Source organism: Styela clava, chromosome 11 (assembly GCF_964204865.1).
Source record: "Styela clava chromosome 11, kaStyClav1.hap1.2, whole genome shotgun sequence".
Classification (NCBI taxonomy): Eukaryota; Metazoa; Chordata; class Ascidiacea; order Stolidobranchia; family Styelidae; genus Styela; species Styela clava.
The window spans coordinates 3,084,179-3,106,471 of record NC_135260.1 but is presented as its reverse complement, the minus strand read 5'-3'; the positions used below and the strand labels follow the sequence as shown (position 1 = coordinate 3,106,471).

General features: G+C 36.8%; 3 protein-coding genes across 3 annotated transcripts; all 3 read left to right on the top strand.

Annotated features, from left to right (window-relative positions):
* The first annotated feature begins 4,344 nt into the window (after positions 1–4,344).
* On the top strand, positions 4,345–12,487 carry LOC120348146 (uncharacterized). The gene has a single exon (XM_078117798.1). It carries the CDS (start codon positions 4,349–4,351, stop codon positions 5,240–5,242), a length of 894 nt encoding a protein of 297 aa, XP_077973924.1. The 5' UTR covers positions 4,345–4,348; the 3' UTR covers positions 5,243–12,487.
* A 76-nt stretch (positions 12,488–12,563) lies between these two features.
* On the top strand, positions 12,564–15,982 carry LOC144429639 (uncharacterized). Its single transcript, XM_078117797.1, has one exon. It carries the CDS (start codon positions 12,815–12,817, stop codon positions 13,853–13,855), a length of 1,041 nt encoding a protein of 346 aa, XP_077973923.1. The 5' UTR covers positions 12,564–12,814; the 3' UTR covers positions 13,856–15,982.
* Positions 15,983–15,992: 10 nt separating this feature from the next.
* LOC120348147 (uncharacterized) lies at positions 15,993–18,754 on the top strand. Its single transcript, XM_039418274.2, has one exon. The coding sequence runs from the start codon at positions 16,298–16,300 to the stop codon at positions 17,174–17,176; it is 879 nt and encodes a 292-aa protein (XP_039274208.2). The 5' UTR covers positions 15,993–16,297; the 3' UTR covers positions 17,177–18,754.
* Positions 18,755–22,293: the final 3,539 nt, after the last annotated feature.

Genomic DNA, 22,293 nt, shown 5'->3' with positions numbered 1-22,293 from the left:
TAGTTATTTGTCCAGTGTTGTCAACCTCTTCATAAACATTATTTTCTTTCCAACTTTTTAACTCTGATAATTTTGCGTCGTCAAAGTTAACATCTTTTGTAACCAGAACATTTTCTGTAGGTGCTTGGAGTTCTTCTTGTAGGTTTTCGACCTGCTCAAAATCAACATATCCAGTATTTCCCTTAATGCTTTCTGGTGATCGATATTTCACATTGAAAGAATTTTTATATTTTCCAGTTGCTTTTCCAGCTCGATTTATAATTTCCACTTCATAATCCATACCATCATGCGAATATGTGACAATTTTACCTCTTGCTAAGTGACATGAAATATCACTGTCATCGTCCCTGTTTGTAACATTCGTATTTGAATCATCTCCACTGACGTCACTAACATCTGCTTGAGCAGTTTGTAATATTGGAGCCTTATTTTTGTCATTGGAATTATCAGGCAAAATAGTCATCTCGGTAGGTTCCGCCACATGTTGGACTCTGCAAGAATGCACTTTCACACATTGGCCTCCATGCCGAATAAAGATTAAAGGCCCATCTTGACCAATTACACGTCCAGGTCCTTTCCATTTCTGTTGTTCATCTCTTTTATAATACACATACTCTCCCTTTGTGAAGGCATCAACCGTCTCTCTCGTTTGTTTTCGTAGTGCCCTTCGAATCTTTTCAGATGATTCCGACTCAATAAATGCTTTCCGAGCAATATGAAGAGCCAATATGTTTTTTGCCACATACATGCTTGTACTTGTTCCTTCTAGTGCTGGAAGATTTTCATGAATAACAGATGGTAGTCTGATGCTTCTACCGAAAACAAGTTGATTAGGGCTAAATCCTTTAGTATTGATAAGACTATTTTTAGCACTAAGTGCCCAAGCCAGAGCTGTTTCCCAATTACAATTATTTTCATCTCTCACCTTGAGAAGAATTTCAGAAAGAATTCTGTTATGACGCTCGCACAGTCCATTGCTCCATGGAGAATATGCCGGAGTAGTAGAAATTTTGATGCCAAAATTCTCACACATATCATGAAATTCAGCAGAATCAAATTCTCCACCATTATCTGAAAGTACTCTGTTTGGTGCTCCAAATATGCTAATCCAGTGTTGCATGAATTTTTCAACAATCGTGGAAGTCTTTTTATTATGAATGACAACAGCGCTGCTGTAACGAGTAAATTCGTCTACAATATGGAGGTACCACACATTTTGTTCTAACTGATGGAGATCCAATGCTACAGTCTGATTGAAATCCGTAGCCCAAGATAAGCCAACCACAGGACGTGGACAAGGCCTTTTATATTTGGTGCATATTTCACATCTATCAACAGTTTCATCTATAATCTGACTATATTCAGGACGATATTTTCCAGTATTAGTTATCAATCTTTTCATATTTTCTTTCGATGCATGCCCAAATTGTTTGTGAATTTTCAATATATCATTTTTGCTGTAACTTTTTGACCCGTTTTCTGATAATAAAATTTCAGTTTTGTGACCTTTTGAACGCCTTTTCCTAGGCAGTATTTTGACTGTGTAGTGGCCATTATTGGATAAATGGAGTGCAATTTCCTGTCCCAACATCATAGCCGTATCATTCTTCATATTCAGGTGAGTTTCTGCTCTCTTCAGAGATCTTTTACTCATCAGCAATGGAAGATGGGTGTCTATGATTTCCACTTCCAATTCCAAAATTTTACGGCCAATTTGAATGGGAATTACTACTCTTTTAATAGCATTAACAGTGCGGCCATCTCCAAATTTGAAGGTTCGACTACTGGGAAATATCTTGATGTTTTCGCGCATCTCAGGCTCCAAAAGTTCAATGTATTTCTCAAACCAGGTTTTTCCTGCCACAGTTTTTGTGCATGCGGTATCAACTATAGCATATTCAGCATTTTCTGAAATGAAGATTTCTTGACAGTTTTCATTGGTCATTAATGCCATTTGCACATTTTCACATTCTTCATCATCCGAGTCATCAGCACAGAAAACTTCCCGATTTTGATGAGGGCATTTGCGAGCCCAGTGCATTTTTGAGTCGCAGATGGAACATCTTGATATATTGCCATTTCTGTCAATTGGATTCATGTTTTTATCAAAATCCTTTTTACTTTTCACCTGATAATCAGATTTCCTGGTAAACTTGTTACCGGTATTCCCAGTATATCTTCTTCTTGAAGTTACCGGTATCGGTAGTTCAGTTGAAGCTGCACCTTGTGACACAAATGCATCATTTGTTTGTGATAAAGACAACAAACTTCCTCCGATGCTACCGGTACAATTATGTTTTGAAAAAATTCTTTTTAATCCAGATTTCATTGACTCATATTTTAAATCACTGCCAACTGTCAATACAAGCTGTTTTTGTTCTTCAGTTAATAGTGCACCATCCATAATTCGGAATGCCAAAACTGCATCAGGCAATTTCATATCAAACTTTACCAAATTAGAATTCAAATGCTCAAATTCTAATATATAATCAGCCATTGCTAGACCGGCTGGCCTAGTGTAGGAATTAAATGCAGTATATGCATCATAGGCTAAATCAGTCTTCTCTGATTTGAAAGCAACATCCAATTTTTCAATAAGTAGGCTTAGACCATCATCCACATTCAGTTCATCCGCTGTTAGATCAGAAACAGCCTTTTCAGCTTTAGAATTGCCATCTAAAGACAAAAGTCGCACCAAAATTCCTTGTTTTTTCACCGGTATCTCAGTCACCGCTTTCCACATGTCCAGTTTATTTACCCACTCCATGTAGGTCAAATCTTCACCAAACTTTGGTGGTTGAAGTTGTTTTGCAGTCATTTTCCTCTGCTACCAATGTTAATTCGACTATTATCATATAATACAACCTTATATTACACGATCAGAATAGATATATATTAGCTTGCACAGCACCCATGCTGCAATCATCCGAAGCAAGAAGCAGCAGATACAAAATCAATGAAGCGTAAAACAATAACAATGAAAGAAGTTAACAGGCAGTGTTGCCAGAAATAGACAAAACGAAATAGTACAAATATTACAATATCAACAAAAAATACAAACTTGTTTTGTATCGATTTGGAGTTACTGAAATTGTTCTTGGCGTTTTATCTGTCGTTTTGTGCATCGTGACGTTGATCATCGCAAGCACAAAGAAGACTTATGTCTATCATAGTACTTGGAATAACAGAACGTACGATTACAGAATTCGTTATAGCGTTACGTATGCTTCTCACGGAATATGGTGCGGCGGTGTTGTAATTGCATCTGGAATTCTTGGATTCAAAGCTAGAGGAAAACCTTCCGTTTGTTTTTATAATGCGAATATGGCGGTCAGTATTGTAGCTTCTTGCTTCATGGCTACACTTTGTATAATGTCTGCGATATGTGCTGGAGACACTTACCCACGTAAAGGGAACGGTGGAATCATTGCCGTTCATTCTATTATGGCTGTCATTGGATTTGCTGGGATGAATATCTGTATCATTCATTCAGCATATTGTTGCGCTGGTGTCTGTTGCCGCAAAAAACCTCAAGGCGTGGTTGTATACGCAGCTCACCCTGCTTATCCACAACAACAAATGGTTCAGCTTGCAAACGGCCAATTCATCATGATACCTGCTCAAGGATATGTGCCAGGAACTTCATATTACCCCGGTGCACAAATGCCTCCTCAACCAGGAGTGGCCGTTCCTCCGTACCCGCAGACACCAAACTCAAATGACAAAAGAACAAGAAGCTCAAGCGAACCAGAACCCGCCAGAATATACAGCTCATGCATCACATAATCCTTCTGTATAAGAGATTTTAAAAAAAATCAAAACATTTTATCTTGAAGCCGTAAAGCTGAAGTTATTTTACACTTCTGAAAAACATTTTCTACATTTTACATGAATTACAGAACCAGAACAACCAGCATACACAGCACAAGCAGCATGACATAATTCTTCTATATATACGATTGAAAAATTCATTATAGCAAGAATGTTTCTGGTTTTCGAGTGTGTGCTTACAAGCTTGAGTTGTGCAATATGAAATAATGATTGAGCTGTGTTTGGATTAGGCATTAGGAACACACTTGCCACCACACTTTGATTACCTTGTGTCAAGCCCATGCATCGGAACGAATCCTATATCTGACAAGGACTGATAACTGGACGAGGGGCCTAAATTGTCAAGCCATCTTATTGACTTTCCTTTCACCAGAATAATATGAAAAATCTATTTTTGAAACTAATTTAAAATTGGATCCCGTACCCTTGCTTAGGAGCACCACTAAATTTTCATTTCTTTGTGTTCAAAGCTTATAGTAAAATAATTACAAGAGATACTACTTTATTTTGTTGCATTATGGCTCAATCTCCAGCTGGCTTATATTCAAGGCTTGATCAAGCTGTTGAACCAGATGGTGGGACAGCAAGCCCTCAACAGGGTCAGGTTACTTTGCCACCCCAGCAAGCAACGAATTCGTCAACCTCTCAGACGAAGCCAAGAGAAAAATACAAACTTGTTTTGTATCGACTTGGAGTTACTGAAATTGTTATTGGCGCTTTATCTGTCATTTTGTGCATCGTGACGTTGATCATCGCAAGCACAAAGAAGACTTATGTCTATCATTGGACTTTTGATAACACAACGTCTGTTTATAGAATCCGGTATAGCATTACGTATGCTTCTCACGGAATATGGTGCGGCGCTATTGTTATTGCATCTGGAATTCTTGGATTCAAAGTTAGAAGAAAACCTTCAATCTGTTTATATAATGCGAATATGGCAGTCAGTATTGTAACTTCTTGCTTCATGGCTACGTTGTGTATAATGTCTGCGATATGTGCTGGAGACACTTACCCACGTGAAGGAAATGGAGGAATCATTGCCGTTCATTCTATTATGGCTGTCATTGGATTTGCTGGGATGATTATCTGTATCATTCATTCAGCATATTGTTGCGCTGGTGTCTGTTGCCGCAAAAAACCTCAGGGCGTGGTTGTATACGCAGCTCACCCTGCTTATCCACAACAACAAATGGTTCAGCTTGCAAACGGCCAATTCATTATGATACCTGCTCAGGGATATGCACCAGGAACTTCATATTACCCCGGTTCACAGATGCCTCCTCAACCAGGAGTGGCCGTTCCTCCGTACCCGCAGACACCAAACTCTCAAATGACAAAAGAACAAGAAGCTCAAGCGAACCAGAACCCGCCAGAATATACAGCTCATGCATCACATAATCCTGTATAAGAGAGTAGAAAATTTTCAAACATTTTGTCTTAAAGCCATAAAGCTGAAGTATTCCATACCTCGGAAAACATTTTAAGTTTCGTCTACTTTGGTATAATTCAACCTCGTAACTTTATAATCAATGAAGAATGAAGAATCATCAATGACAATTCCTTATTGGAATGTGATTATTCTGACCCGTCACAGTTCATTGAGTTTTATGGTTGAAGAGTTGAACAGTATCAAGGTAGACATTACCAAACTTTTATAATAATAGCCGGTATAAGTATAAGCCGACCCAACTTGGCAACTTTTCGAGTTTCAAACTCATCTTATATGCCAGGATATAATATGTCTTGAAATTGAAAAAAAAAAAAAAAAAAGATGGTTTTCCATAATATTGAGTTGTTTTTATCAACGTCCTTTTTTTTAGATTATATGAAGTGAAAATGTAAACCAAACGAGACACCGTTAAAAAAATGAATTTTGAATGTAGATTTTCTATTTTGCAATTTTGCCATCTTAAAAATTATTGCACCCTCTCTCAGATTGCCCAATACGCGAATAAAAAAGTATCGCTAATTAATTAATTGTTCATTTTTTTTACCTTTTTGTAAATACGCTAACAACACAGCTGCCAAATTATGAAAAAAGGCACGAATGGACTTTCAAGTTTTCATTTCAAGAGACACCCTAGAAGAATTTGTGCTAGCAATTCACAGTGTACATGGAGTATTGACATAAATCGGGAGTGTGCAACCTGTGGCCCGCGGGCCAAATGCGGCCCATAAGTTAAATGTTGCGGCCCACAAGACAAGAATTTAATTTAGTTTGATAAGTGCGAGTGATTCCCTTTGCATTGCAAAGCCTTTACTTGAGTCCAATTCATTATCTATGCCTATGACGTAACAATGCCCTAACAGCTAGCATGTGCGAAACGAACAACGCGTGTCATAAGATCAATACCCAACATATTTTGTGTATGCCACTACTAGGAAGGGGGCTCCCGAAGTATGCGAACCGAGATGGCGGACATCGGAATGTAATATGTGTACTAGATTAGGGTTAGGCCATAATTTTAGGTATAAATACTACGGGAGGCTAGTCTTCGAACTGATAATAGGACTAAAATAAGGAAAATTGGAAAAAAATTATCTCTTAACCCTAACCTGTTACCCATGTTACGTTCCGATGCCCGCCATCTTGGTTCGCATACTTCAGGAGCACCCTAGAAAGTCTATGTTAAGTTAAATAAAGGTGCGGCCCGTGGTTATTCGTATCTGTCCCTTCTCTATTAAAGGTTGCACACCCTTGACATAAATTGTTCAAGTCTTGCTCGGTAATTACTACCACACAATTCTTCGGTATCATTCCTTGAAGTCTAAAGTGATTTTAGCGTTCAGTGAGTGCATGTTTTGCTCTGGAAGAATTTAGGGAACAAATCATGGCTTAGGCTATTAACTAAATGTTCATATTTTTACTCTACTTTTGTAAATACACATATTGCATTATAATTTTATTTGTTTATTTCAAACACAATTGCATGACATAACCACAGTTATACTGTCTAAACTTATATTGCTGTCTATGTTCCACTCGAATACATAAATTTTATTTTTTTAGTGCAATAGTAAATACAAAGTGAAAACGTAGTTTCATTTATAAAATCTTACCGGTTCTCTTGGTTGGTTATTCAATGATCTGCGGTTGCCATGGCTATTGCGGCCTGTCGTCTCGGATGTCGTTTTCTTTCGCCTCCTCTAACACTGAAATGCATTTTTTTTTCTTTACCAATTATGTTTGTCCAATGTCTACTTTCGGTCTGTAATAAAATAAACTGACTGACAGGTTTCATTTTTTTTCTGTTACTTGAAATTAAATGAAGGCATATTTTCATGTTTTCGAGTAAACCATCCTGAATTCTTTCTAAAACCAAAAATTTTCGAACTATTCATTCTGTAGATCCCCCCGGTTCTTGTTACCTGATTTTAGTTGGAATAAATGTTTGAAACACATTTTAAAAGCACTCGTCATAGCTGTTATTCATCCAAATTCGTGACAATAGAACTAAGGTAATAATAAGTTGTTTGACATGGAAAAGGGTATCTAATTCGAAATTTATTTTCCCATATGTGTTTGAATTGAACCGCTTTAAGCCTTGGGATAACTGACAATTGCTAGAACAAATTGCACCACAAATCTAATGTAGAATCACAATCTTTTTAACTTCTGAGCAAGTGATTTTGCTTTGAAGAAATTTGCTTAAAAAATCTGACTTGTTGCCCCTATCAGGAATTACCAAAACCCTTGATTTCAGTGATTATTGAAAATTTTTTTTTTTTTTTTTTAAGTATCATTTCACATACAGGGTGACCCAAGAAAGCAGAACCTATAAATTTTTTACTCCTACAAAAATAAAGAATTTTTTTTAAATTTTTCCTATTTGTGTATGATTGTACCTTAAAAGTTTCAGTAAATCTAGAACGCTTAGCACAAAAGTTATGTTCTCTCTAAAACAGTGATTCTCAAACGGTCGGGCGCGCCCCGCAAGGGGGAAGAGAATTTTTAAATGGGTAAAAGCTAATAAAAAATAATTGTTAAATTGAGGCTTGCCTTAATTTGAATATTTACATTCCTTTATTTTGGATACTTACGTTCCATTCACCTATTTTCAATGTGTTTTTTAAATAAAACATACTTTCGCCTTATTAATATTTGTAGCTTATTGTTAGTTAGTTATTTTTGAAGTGGGGCGCAAGACCTGACAATTCCTAAAAAGGGGCGTGGCTTGGAAAATTTGAGAACTAATATTCTAGAACAGGGCTGGCGGACCGCGGTCCGTCCAGGCCTTCTGAGTATATTAGTATTGGATTCGGACCGCACCTAAATCATTATTTTGGATCATTAGCCCCACTTTTTAAGTTTCCTTTTATAAAATGACTTTTATAGTTTTGAATTTGTATGAAAAGCACTATAACTAGGGCTGGGCATTTCGAATCGAATAGTAAATTATTCGAATCAGTTAAGAGCAATATTCCGAATAGTCGCCATCTTGTTTTACTCTTTTCGCCAATGGTCGAGGTAAATTTCCCAATTTTTTTTTTCATTGAAGCCATATTTTTTCAACACAATTCTGACATATGACTCTTTTCTGTATTGAGGTATTGATGAAAACGTGTTTTTTTATGATCAGTGATGTATTCTATGTTTTCAGTAATTTATGTGTCTGGAGGACCTAAAATGATAGGAAAGTTACATACAATTTCAGACCTTCCAAGTATTCAAGATTCGATTCGAAAAAATTATTCGATTCGATTCTGAAATCATCAGGTATTCAAAAATGCCCAGCCCTAACTATAACACCATAATAAACAATTTCAATTTGCTAATAATCATTAGCTGGTCGAGGAAGTACGCGTTTAAGGATTCCAAAATATAATTTCTGGAAAGACCAGACCCAATTAATTTTGAAGTTTTGTAGGCGAATCTTCGTTAAATATAGTTAGAGTAGCCCTGTTCTTGAATGGTCCAAATAACCTGGGTTCTCATTTTTGGTTTCCCGGTATTTGATAAGGAAAGATGTCTGAACAATGCCAAATTATTTCTGTTTGAATATGTTGTTTTTACAAAACCATGTATTTGAAATTTACTGATTTTAATAGATATATCACTATTGCATTGAAATTGCAGATATTTTAAATTTACTGTCTCATAGATTATTGCAGTGAACTTTCGATTTTTTGTAAATTTCATGAAAAATGTGTTTTGATATTTTATGATTTTAACTCACATTAGATTGTGGTTTACATCTGCATATATTTTTCGTAAATTTGCCTTTGATTCGTCACCGTAGCTTTCTTTGTATATTTTTAGCTTTCAACACTTTAGATTATCTTTTAGACTTATAAAGTAGATACAACAATTGGGACTTCGAATCGATTAATATTCAAATCGGTTGAGATGAAAATTTCGAATTGCTGCCATATTGTTTTTTGACATATGACTTTTTTCTTTCTTGTGAGGTAATGAGGAAACATGTTTCTTGTTGTGTGTGAACGCTCAGCAGACTGAGTGATAGTTTCTGTGTTTTCAGTAATTTATGTGCTTAGAGAACCCATCACAATGAAAAAGACACATATATTTGCATATATTCCAGATTCGAGATTTGCAAAATAATATTGTATTCGATTCTGAAATCATCAGAAATTCGAAAATGCCCAACCCTAACAACAATATTAATGAGAGTCTATGTAATTATTTAAAAGTGGAATGATTGCTGACTTTAATTAGAAACGAAAAAAATCGCGACTGAACTATGAAAAGACTTGTGAACCTTTCACTTCAGAGTGCTTCAGTACAGGGTGTCCATAAAGTTCTTTACAATTTCAATTCTGTTAGGAAGTCAGTTTTCAATATATCGTAACCAGGTTTGTTGTTTTTTAATCAGTAATTGTTTAAGGATTTTTAGTGCAACTGATACATTTGTGAAGGCTAAACAATATATGATATCAAAATTTCAAGACTTTATGGATACCTTATAAATTAAAAATAATTCAAATTTATTTTGACTATTTGAGTCGGGATGGATATCCTCTGTTCGAAAATTTTTAAACAAACAATTTCCTTATCATGTGATAGTCGATGACTTTGATATCGTCATGATAATCATCTGCACCATTGCCAATCTTTTCTCCTTTTACTCATGTGACAGGGCATTCAGTGTCGGCCAATGACATCAGCAGTCATATGATGTTCAATTCCAAAAACGAAAACCTTTTCTCACCTAAATTTCTATTTACCATGTTAAGGCCAATGTTAAATTTTATTTAGTATACATATTTCATGCTTGGCCAATGCAAATGTAATTTAACTTGTTTTTTTGGAAATACCTAATCAATAATTTTATCACATGACGGACATGAGTCTTTGTAACCGATACTGCGGTAATGGAAACTTATAGCATTTGCTTTTTTTATATTTTATAGTAGGCTCGGAAATCTACCATCAGGTTTTCTGCTATTCCAAATACAATCTCACAAAGAAATTTTTTAATTTATTTTGCATATTCGCGCATATTAGCCGACTCCATAAAACGGTGAATTTATAAAAATTTGTATATAAGCCGACCCTACAAATCGTGACATGCTGTTCGCCATGATCTGCAACATTGCCATTCTTTTCTCCTTGCACTCATGTGACTGGGCAATCAATGTCAGCCAATGAGATCAGCAGTCATATGATGTTCAATTCCAAGAACATAAAATTATGGTGAATTCAAAAGTCTTCTACCATGTTAAATTATATTTAGTGTAACTATTTCTTGCATGGTCAAAGCATATGTAATTTAACTTATTTTTTGGAAATACCTGGTCAATAATTTTATCACATGACGGGCATGAGTCTTTGCAGCCAATACTGTGGTAATGCAAATTTATAAAAATGCATTTGGTTTAGGTTATATTTTATGTCAGGTTTTCTGCTATTCCGAATACATTCTGAGAATATTTTCGAATCGGGTCAGGTTTTTCAACAAAGAAATTATGTACATATTATTCGACCAGTATTGAGAATGAAATGTGCTTTCTATTTCAAATATATTCTGATATGGGCGCTCCCGAAGTATGTGAACCAAGATGGCGGACACCTGAACTTAGTATGTCTACCAGTTTAGAGTTAGGCCATACTTTTATTTCTATTACGAGTTTGTTGAATAGCCAAATGACCCCCGTTGTATTTCTACCTGAAATTATGGCCTAATCCCAACCTGGTTCACATACTTGGTTCACATATTTTGGGTGTACGCTGGATGATATTTTCATTTCACATTATGCTATATTGACAGATTTATTGTAATATTGTTTGTGTTCAAAAACTATTTTTGTAAATTGTTTGGGTGTACGCTGGATGATATTTTCATTTCACATTATGCTATATTGACAGATTCATTGTAAAATTGTTTGTGTTAAAACACTATTTTTAAAAATTGAACGAAAAATACTTGATCGGGAATACCTAATCAATAAATTGTGGTTCTATCACATGACGTTCGTTCGTCAATACACACAACCAATACTGTAGTAGTGAAATTTGATTGCGTTGCGTTTTTCTTTTTCACCGCAGACTAAATATTATAATATAATCCACAAGGGAATATTTGAAATTTAATAATGCGATTCACATGCAATATAGAGAAATTGGAACTAATTTTAAATTAAATTTTCCAAATTTATGAATGTGTCTTTTGGCTTGAATAAGATTACTGTTATGAAATATCTTTTTTTGAAAAACGAAAAGCCTTGATTTTGGTAATATCAATTCATAGAAATTGTCCAGTCTCGTGTTAATAGTCATAAGTCTTGTGACTTGTATTAGAACAGCGTTTCCCAACCTTTTTTGGTCGCGGACTATTTTCTCGTTAAAAAAAAACGTTCGCGACCCGCAGTGAATTTCTGGCTCGTTGAGGACTCATTCAAACGCTCCATGAGTCCGCGGACTCGGGTTGGGAAACACTGTATTAGAATCACGAGTTTTCAATTTGTTTTATTTATCATGCTCGCCTCAGGGCATATGGAAAATTATAGTTAGTTCAAGTTGCTTTAAAAGTAACTGCAAACTACTGGCTGACATGGTCTATAAACTGGATAAGAAGTTTGTTATTTGAGTGAGCCACGGGGTAAATATCGTATCCTCTGAGAAATTTCTAGAGGAGTGGTTTCCAATCCTTTTATTTATCGTTGCTCCCTTCAGGAGGCTTTTAGCTCTCATTTCCCCCTTGTTTATAATTCCATAGGTATTTTTAGTGTTATTTTGATTGATAGATTCAAATCCCATTATGTTCAAACAATTTATGCACAAAAAAGTGAAAACACCTTGTGAAATAACCTTATCAAGCAATATAACTAGGAGGAATGGGGAGTTTTCTGTGAAGTGAAAAGTAAAATCAGTCTTGTTTGGGAATCAATGGAATTTAGAAATAAAATTATATTCAAAATGAAAAAAGAACTGTTCATCGTGTTTGGCCTCTGTTCATGCCTTCTTATTCTTTCCCCCCCGGATAAATATGAAAATCCTATCGTGATTTGTAGTTAGAATTCCAGTCTACCAGTCATTTTATTTGCTTTTTATATGCCGACTTTTTGTATTTTAATCTTTTATGTATATTTGAAACATCCAATATATGTTTAGCTTATAAATTGCATTTCATTTTTAATCCTGCTTCCTAAAGTTAATTATTGCATTGCAATAATTTCATTTCTCATTCCTAGATTGTTGCCAGATTTAATATAACTATAATATACTACCTGCCTAAAATACAACTGGTATAATAATAACAGCTGCAAGAGTTCATTAAGGAGAATATAAGGAAGATAAAATAAAGGGTTGCATATCTACTGTCATCTCTCTCGCAAGAATCAGTAGTTGCTCACAGCCTGCCCATCAATACTACAGCTGTTTCGAGTCGCGTACCATTCACTATCTGCAGACTCTTTGTCACGAGGAAACTTTAATTTACTTAGAATTTCGGTCATCGTCTTGGGATTTACAAGCAACAGTTACCCCAAGCAACTTGAAACTCCAGCACAAAATACTGTAATGCCAACTGCTGTTCAACCACAACAACAAGCTCCAGTTATGTTGGCACAAACTCAACCACAAGGGGCAGCGACGGGTCAACTCAAACCACGGAAAAAATACAAAAATGTTCTGTTTTATCTTGGAAGCGTGGAGATCATTTTAGCGGTACTCTGCGCCATTTTTTGTGTTGTGACCCTTATTCTGGGAGCGATAAATTCCTCCTATATTCGCCGTGACTTTTGGAATGATCGAATCGGTGAATATAGAATCACATACGGCACCAATACGGTGGCACACGGAATATGGTGCGGCGCTGTCCTTCTAGTATCTGGCATCCTAGGAATTAAGACGCAGCACCATACATCACCGTGTATGTACCGGGCTAATATGACTTTCAGTATTTTTGCAGCAATTTTTATGGTGTTTCTAATCGTTTTGTCAATTGTGAGTATCTTCACGGTTTATCCTCGGTCATATAATTACATAGTTATGCCTTTCCATATTATCCTTGCCATCCTTGGATTTATAGGCATGATAATCTGTATTACCCATGCAGCGTTTTGCTGTGCTGGAATTTGTTGTCGAAAAAAGCCCCGGCAAATTAATGCAACTTACACAGCACAACAAGGTCAAATGGTGCAACTCGCAAATGGTCAGTATGTAATGATGCCACAAGGTTGCCAAACATCAGGAGCTATGTGTTATGCACCTACAACTGTGCCTGTCCAGACTGGAGGAGCCCCCTCAATGCAGTATCCGCAGACCCCCATTCCCACCCAAGTGGGAGGAGCCCCAACAATGCAGTATGCACAACCTTCCATGCCCTCCCAGGCTGGAGCTCTTACCCAAGGGCAGTATCAACACACTCCCATGGCTGCTCAAACTGGAATACCCTCCGCACCAGCTCCCATGTCTTCCCAAAGCTCTGCAGCATTTCCCACTGGACAAACATCTCAGCAAGCTACAGCTCCTTATCCCACAATGCCTACACAACCATTAATAACCAAAGATCAAGAAGACCAGATGAGCTCAAATCCACCAGAATATACTGAGAAATAATTTTGAAACGTTCAAAGTTTTCAGCTGAAAATATTCTGAAGTGGGGAGATATACATATAGCATATATGTATAGATATATATATTTAGTAATGCATCCATATCTGTATAAAGCAAACAATATGGTTTACCCTACGGCCTCCCAAACTTTTAATCTCGCCACCCCTTCTAATATATTAAGATAAGCCAGTTATTTGTTTCAGATGCATGGATTTGGCGGTGGAGGAAGCTGTAATCGACCAGCGGTTAGTGAACCACCCCACGACGGCGAGGAGTCCGGCAATCTTTTGCCTCATAAAAACATAAATATTGATTTAATTACGTTTCTTATTTCATCTACTTCTCTTTTTTCTTATTTTTAATCATAGTGCAAGTTTGCATCCATGACTTATTATTGCGTTTTCATTAATCATACTTTTGTTCCAGATAGTACATTATCAATCACCATACTTGCCGTATATTTCTTGCCATTTGCAATATCTTAGAATTTTTCCTACTAAACGAATTTTGATTTCAATTTATAGTAAAGTCAATAGTTTTATTGACAGATTTTTTTGTTGCAATTTCGAGTTGGAATTGAGTTAATAAGTGGTTTTATAAGTGGTTGGGCCATGAGAATTTATGTGAATGTAAATTGGATGGCACGGTTGATGTTCAAAAATATTTCATAATTTATGTTCGTTCACACTGCTATGCTATATCATAGTCATGTTGAAGTTACGCGTATTGCATATATATATAGGTTATATTATGTCTTAAAATTTTGCCGCCGATTATATCACCATACCTGCCATATGTTATTGTTTTTATGGTGCGATAATAATATACCGGTAATTGATATTAATTTCAAATACTACATATCTATATGAAAACAGTATTTCCTTCCACGTAGCATCAACCTATGAGTATCAATTCTTTTTTCCTACTTTTGCATAGTTCCTAGTTTTCTTTATATAAATCTTACCCTCTGTTGCGAATAGTACACATCCCCATTCTTGCCATGCGATGAGCTTTTTTTCTTTATTGGGATTTCAATCAGAAATGGTCATATATCGTTATATTCAGTATTTATTATCTTTATATACCTACTTTATATTGCGGATGGTACATTATTGGCGTGTATGTTGTATTCGTATTCATTATTACAGTTACCGCAGTATTTCACAAATATGGTGTTTTATCAATATTTTAATTTTTTTTATATCAAATGTTCACGTATTGAATAAATCTATGTTGTTTAAACTGAATCATGGGTTCTCAAACTTTATTCTCTCATTTACCTCTTTGCAAATTTCAAAGAAAAAGATACCTACAATTTTTTTTTATATTTTCATTCCTACAAATACCTATGAATAAGCCACATTTGATCATGTAAGATGTATTGAAATAGAGAACCCAGTGGCAGTGGCCTATCCAGGGTGTGGCAGCCATGGCTCGTGGCATGGGCACCGTTTGAAAAGGGGCATAAAAAGCCGAAAAGTTTCAAACATAAATTGTTTATGTAAAATAATTTCAGTTTGAAAATAACTGAAACTCATATTTTTACTTAAATGGTTGGTGAGGCACAAGTATCTAATTTTGATAACAGTCATTATAAATTGTTAACCAACTATCAAGAGCGGCACGTTTTTAAACTTTGCCATAGGCGCAATGCCGCAATTGTACATAGATACGCCACTGCCCATCCGCTCCCAAATGATTTTTTTTCAACTTTTTGCCTACACTTGCCATCCTGTGAACTGCACTATGTTTATTTTTATCAATTTTCTTACCATACCAGTTTGATTGCAACATCCGCGTATCCGTATATTTTAGCATTGCTGTTGTAATTCGAATGAATTTGATATTTCTGGCAAATATTCTTAAAATATAATTATATGGTGTCCATAAGTCTTTGATTTTTTTAAAATTGCAAAGCGAATTAATCAATATCATACATTGTTTTTGCCCTCACAAATGTATTAAATGAAGTGAAAATACTTGAACAATTACTGATTAAAATAACTGGCTAAGATATATTGAGAACTGACGTCATAACAAAATTGAAATTGTAAAAGGACTTTATGAAAGTACTGTATATTCCTTAGCATGTTTCTCATTACAGCATCATTATTCTTTTCTATGTTACAGTTTACAGATTTCTTTACATAAATCACAAATCTTTAGACTAAGCAATTGTTACTTTCATGGAGAATTTCTGGTTGGATAGCAGAATTTATCGACAACATTATCTGTAACTTGTAACTGCGTGGAAGAATTTTACAAATTATGCAAATTTTGGAAAAATCTTCATTGGATTTCACAGCTTCGATGAAAATTTGAAGCTGGTTAAAAAAAACTATTTTGGACAGAATTCACAATTTTCTGTAACTTTTGAGCCTGTGGGAAAAACTTGACAAATTCCGCAAACTTTGGAAAATCATATTATTGCATTTATTATTAACCATGATGCAAGATACCAACTCACAATGGACACGGCTAGAAGGCGAAATGGACGTAACATCAAACCCACATTCCAGTGTACAACCATCCCAAACAGCAGCAATGCCTAAACCAAGGGAAAAATACAAAAACAAGCTATTCAAATTTGGAGTTACTGAAGTCGTCTTGGGTAGTTTATCGAGCATTTCTTGCATTGTTACTTTAGTTCTCGCAAGTTTGACAAAAGAATGGCCTTATTATGAGCCATACTATGACGAAACGTTTTATCATACTGTGTATTACGGTTTAACGAACACAGCTCCTGGGCTTTGGTGTGGCGCTGTCATTATTGCAAGTGGAATTCTCGGCATCAAATCAAAGACTATACCTACTTTATGCATGTACAGGGCCAATATGACTGTTAGTATCATAGCAGCAAATTTTATGGGGATTCTCTGTGTAATGTCTGGATATAGCGCTGGTGATTTGTACCCATTAAGCCACACTTATGGTGCATTGGCGTTGCATTCTTTAATGGCTGTGATAGGTTTTGTTGGCATGATCATTTGCATCGTGCATTCGTCGTATTGTTGTGCCGGGGTTTGTTGTAAAAAAACACATAAAGGTGTTGTAATATACACAGCATCGTCTGTACAATATGCCCCTCAACAAATGGTGCAACTGGCAAATGGCCAATATATGATGGTGCCTGCTACGGCACCCCAGCCTATGATGTCAGTTTCAGGGGCAACATATCAGCCTGCTAGCCAAGTGCCACCTCAAGCAGTATTAGTAGATGCTCCGCCTCACGCACTGGCTCCCCAAATGACAAAACAGCAAGAGGCCCAAATGGATATTGATCCACCGGAATACACTGCGCATGCTTCTGATTATCCGACATGATCAAATACCTGGGGACTTGTAGACGAAATGGAACCATTGTATAATGTATTCACTATGTTTCGTACTTCAACTTGTCAGAGCCCTGAGATACGGTTGGAATGAAATGAACTATGTTTCACTTATCAAGCATTAACTTCATATATAATGAGTTACACTACACTAAGCCTGACTGGGTATCGAGCATTGTCCTGGGCTGCGAGTGGAGGTGGTGGTGTATATGGTGTGAAAGAGCTTTTTTCTTGATTTACTCCCGGTGCTATGTATGGCCAGTGCTTTTGCTAATTTACCACGATATGTTTGGCTCCTCTTTGCTTGCAATAGACTCCCCTTGCAGACAAGTAGACCCATGGCTGAAGAAGTGGGTGAATTCAACTCACCACAACCTTCAGAAGGTTTAATCGCTTTCAAAACCCATGAAATCTGAAACTGAGCGAGAAAACCTATGGTACAATATGGCTCAATGATCTGACCATTATGTCATTGTCAGATCGCAGTGTGCTAATCATTAAGAATTCGCACGCCACCGCACCGTGGGTTCGAATCACTTCGGGCTTTAATTATCGCTGTAACTCTCGCCGTCATATGGTTGTTCACGTAAACGCTGGTCAGTTACGACTCATCGTCAGCTCCCTCATCGAGTCCATGCATCTGAAAACAAATTACTGGCTAACTAACCCCATACCCCCGACATGGACTGGTAAGTAGTAACATATGATTAATCTGTGTTATCGGCTCTCCTCTCCCTCAGGATAAATATTTAAATCTTATTCTATATTGTAAAGTCGTGCTTCTGTGAATTCTTATTCCTGTGGACCCCATTCAGTCAGGCTCTGGCTACATTCAACTTTTGTTGCTCCCGAAGTATGTGCACTAAGATGGCGCACAACCTGATCCCTAACCTGGTACACATACTATGTTCAGGTTGTGCGCCATCTTGGTGCACACACTTATGGAGGTCCCAACTTTTGTCATGTACATACAGTATGCCACTGTGTTTAATAATATCCTGATATGGAATCCATCATTCTACATTTATTACTTATCGATTTTAATCGGTAAGTATGTTGATAGGTATTTGTCTGTTTGTCTGTTAGATGCACGCGATATCTCACGAAAGCGAGATTGAATCTGCTCCAGATTTTGCATGTGCATTTATCTTATCTCGGACCAGAAGCCTATTGATTTTGGGCGAATTATGTCGTATACTGGTCGAATTATGTCGTATAATTAGCGAGTTATTAATTATTGACGTTGGGCCACAAGGTGTCACTATGGAGTAAGAGCGCTGTTTTCGATCGATAAGCTTCGGTCTCTGACCAATATTTTTGTTTCCTCATTAATTATATCTATCACTGCTTGCTGTTCATCATTCCATTATTTGTTCTGTGCTTCCGAAGTATGTGCAAGATGGCGCACAACCTGAACATAGTATGTGTACAGTACTAGATTAGGGTTCAGGTTGTGCGTCATCTTGGTATGAATACTTCTGGAGCGCCGTTTGTTCAATAATTTGCACTATATTGCCATATTTCACCTCAAAAGTTTTCCTGTAACAAGGTGCAGGACTTTCATTCCTAATTTGTTTGTATTATCAGATTATGGAGTTTTCAAAATAAACATCTATCTATCGTTTGTCTCCAGTGTAAGTATGTTCATTGAGTCTAATAAGTAATACAATTTGGCTCTAATTCTTTGTTGCTTCGTAGCAGGATTGGAAGGCACTCCCGTAGTATGTGCACCAAGATGGCGCTCAACCTGATAACCTTAACCTCGTACAATACTCTATTCAGGTTGTGCGTCATCTTGGTGCACATACTTTGGGAGCGACAAAAGTTGAATGTAGCCAGAGGTGGTGGCTTGAGTCATTAACTCGATTCTAGTCAAATTTTTCAGTACCTCGGAGCCACTCAATACTCAAATCACCTGAGCCAAATGACTTGACGAATCATCAGATAGACTTACTCGAGACTCAGGAGTGCAGTGACTTGGCTTGAAACCAGAACTAAAACGTGTATGACCCGCGACTATAGACTTGACTGAGCATTTAGAGCAGGGGTAGGCAACCTTTTGTCGCTCGCGAGCCAAAATTAAATGTTGCAATCATGGCGGGCCGCACATATTTTTTAACAGTTCCAAAACCAAACAGATGATACTTTTTATAATGAAAATCAAGCAGTGATACATCTCTCGAATAGAATATTCATTTATTTTATCATTGCATCTCAAAAAATTCCATTTAAATATTTTCAGCACCACTAAACTCTTTGCACTTAGCAATAACTTTTCTGCGTAATGCATTTTATACTTATTGGATTATAATATAATTTAGTCTACACGTGTCTCACAATAAATTCTGTTACCTGAAGAATATAATCGTCAAAACAGCTGTTTTGTTACTATAATTCAGTGAAGCGTCGCGGGCCGGATTATATGACTCCACGGGCCTGATCCGGGCCGTACGTTGTCGACCCCTGATTTAGAGGCTTTTTCTGCATCTCTATTATACTAGTGTTGCCTGTGTCCGGGACCAAGCTCGCATAATATGTGGCTATTTACGAGAGGTTTTGCTCTCCAGAAGAAGTTGTTCGATATTCGTCTAAATTGTGACCCGGTAGTTACAAATAAGCTAAGTTGTTATCACATGGCTATAAGCCTGCCATCACTCTCGCTTACCGCAGCGTTTCCCAAACTGTGTTCCGAGGAACACTAGTGTTCCGCGAGCATCTTCGAAGTGTTCCGTGGAAAAAGAATCAAAAAACGTCTTAAATAGTCGCCATGGAGATCTATGGCAGGGCTTCCCAATATAGGGGCCGCTAAACGAATTTTAAGGGCCGCAAAGAGAACACCAATTTTACAAAACATCAAAAACGCATATTTCGAACTGCTTACCATTATTAACGAGGCAAGGGCCGCGACGCGAGCTCAAAAGTTTGGGAAGCCCTGATCCATGGAACGTGAAGTTGTCGCCCAGCTGACCGTTCAATATCGCGTCACCATCGGCTTAAATCGTACTAACTGGAGAGGGATAGTGGCATTTTCGATAACTGTCGGCCTAGCTTTTTGACTGTTAAGTTCATTATCAAGTTTACAGCAATCGTTTTGGTTTTTCTATGGGCAAACGAGTAGACCTAAAGAAAAAGGGCAAAGGGGTCAACTCTTCTTCCTCCATCTTTGCCTGGTTTTACTTTGAAATGCTGAAAAAATTACTCATTTTCGCTAAACTCTATTAAGTAAAATTGATAAAGAAAAAGTTGTCAAATGCGCGGCGAAAACTAACAGAATTGTGTTAGAATACTTTATTATGATTGAATATTTTACATGTTGCATTTATTATTAATGTTTTATTGTTTCCTAATTTAAATGGTGTGTATATAAATCAATAAATTCATTTTACCATTCTATGTCGTTTACTCTCCATTACGTAGTGTTGGCCTCTAATGTTACGTCCAATGGAGATTTCGCTGCATTTATCTACTCTTTTTTGGTGTTCCGCGAGGCGAGATAAAAAGTGGAAGTGTTGCGTGGCCGAAAATGTTTGGGAAACGCTGGCTTACCGTATCTGACCGACATCTCTGAATCTATGGTGAAAATTGCATGATGGTATATAAAAATCTATCGAACCCTATGACACGTGCATAATTAAGTGGTTTACATCCTGTCGCTACTTTCAATCTGATATGAAATCGCTTAATTTGTCATGCACGCAATGTATGGTGGTCGGGGATTATTGGACAATAAGGCTAAATTCGTTTTACATATAGATTGCTGGAGGCACAAGACCTCCGGTTACCAGTTTGGGCTGCCAATCGGACCCGGAATTGACGTCTGGCGTCCCTGGCTGGGCTACGGTCGTCCCGAATTTACTGACAACAACAAATTTTTCCTGTTTCAGTGATTTATGCCTCAAATATTTAACATTTAATAGGTTTCCTTGATTATGCAAAAAATATTTAGAGGCGTGTAGTTTCTGAAAATAACGCTGCACGATCATCACTATTTCACGCGCAGCTCACACTGTTGCTTTTGATGTCTTTGGTATTTCACAAGCTTCTGTTGCATCAAATTTGAATTCTAGACATTAAGGTGTCCCGGAAAGATTTAACATCAAGTTGGAAATCCTATTGCCAGTCCATGTGGGATATGGAAGTAATAGGCCTAATTTATTCGTTCGAGAATCATGGACTTGATGTGGAGCAAGCCGTAACCCAGGGGTCAGCAACCTACGGCCCGCGGAGCACTATAATCCGGCCCGCGACGCTTCACTAAATTACAGTAACAAAACATCCGTTTTGACGAATATATTCTTTAGACTAAATTATATTATTACCTAACAATTATATAATTCACAATTACTCGTTTAATGAGCATATAATTTAATTTTAATTAGGCAAATGGCAACAAAACGCAGAAAAGTTTATGCTAAGTGCAAAGGGTTCAATGGCGCTGAAAATATTCGAATGATTTTTTTCAAAATATTTTATGAGATGCAATGATGAAATAAATCTATATTCTATTCGAGAGATGTATCACTGCTTAATTTTTATTATAAAAAGTACCATCCGATCGGATTTTCAACTTTCTGAAAAGATGTGCGGCCCGCTAATGACTTGCAACCTTAATTTGACCCGCGAGCGACAAAAGGTTGCCGACCCCTGGCGTAACCGATTCGTGCCACCCTGCAGCGGCGAGGGTAATTAAGCAGTGTAATCACAGATGCGCTGGCGAGCAACTTCATGCACAAATGGACATACTTCATGGAGATACTGACATATGGAATTTAATGGTAAATGTATCTGGACTGAATTATTCAATATTTGTCTTATCTTTTCATTGTATATTTATTCATTGTATAAAATCACCTAAATTACATCACAAAAATAAAAATTTGGACCTCATGCAATAATATTGAAATATATAATTGGATACACCAAAACTATCATTTGTATAAATCCGATTTGGCAATGGATTTAAATTTGGCAAAAAAAAAAAAAAAAAAAAAGATGGCGAGCATCTTTATAACGCCAAGTAAGATACGCCACGCCGCTCCTTTGGCGTGTTGAACCGAGAATCAAAAGTAAGCTTATGGTCGCGCCAATCACCCTGTTGCATGGAGTACC

What these genes read in the sequence shown, in the direction of transcription:
- LOC120348146 (XM_078117798.1), top strand. Translation starts at nt 4,349, where the DNA reads ATGGCTCAATCTCCAGCTGGCTTATATTCAAGGCTTGATCAAGCTGTT.
- LOC120348147 (XM_039418274.2), top strand. Translation starts at nt 16,298, where the DNA reads ATGATGCAAGATACCAACTCACAATGGACACGGCTAGAAGGCGAAATG.
- LOC144429639 (XM_078117797.1), top strand. Translation starts at nt 12,815, where the DNA reads ATGCCAACTGCTGTTCAACCACAACAACAAGCTCCAGTTATGTTGGCA.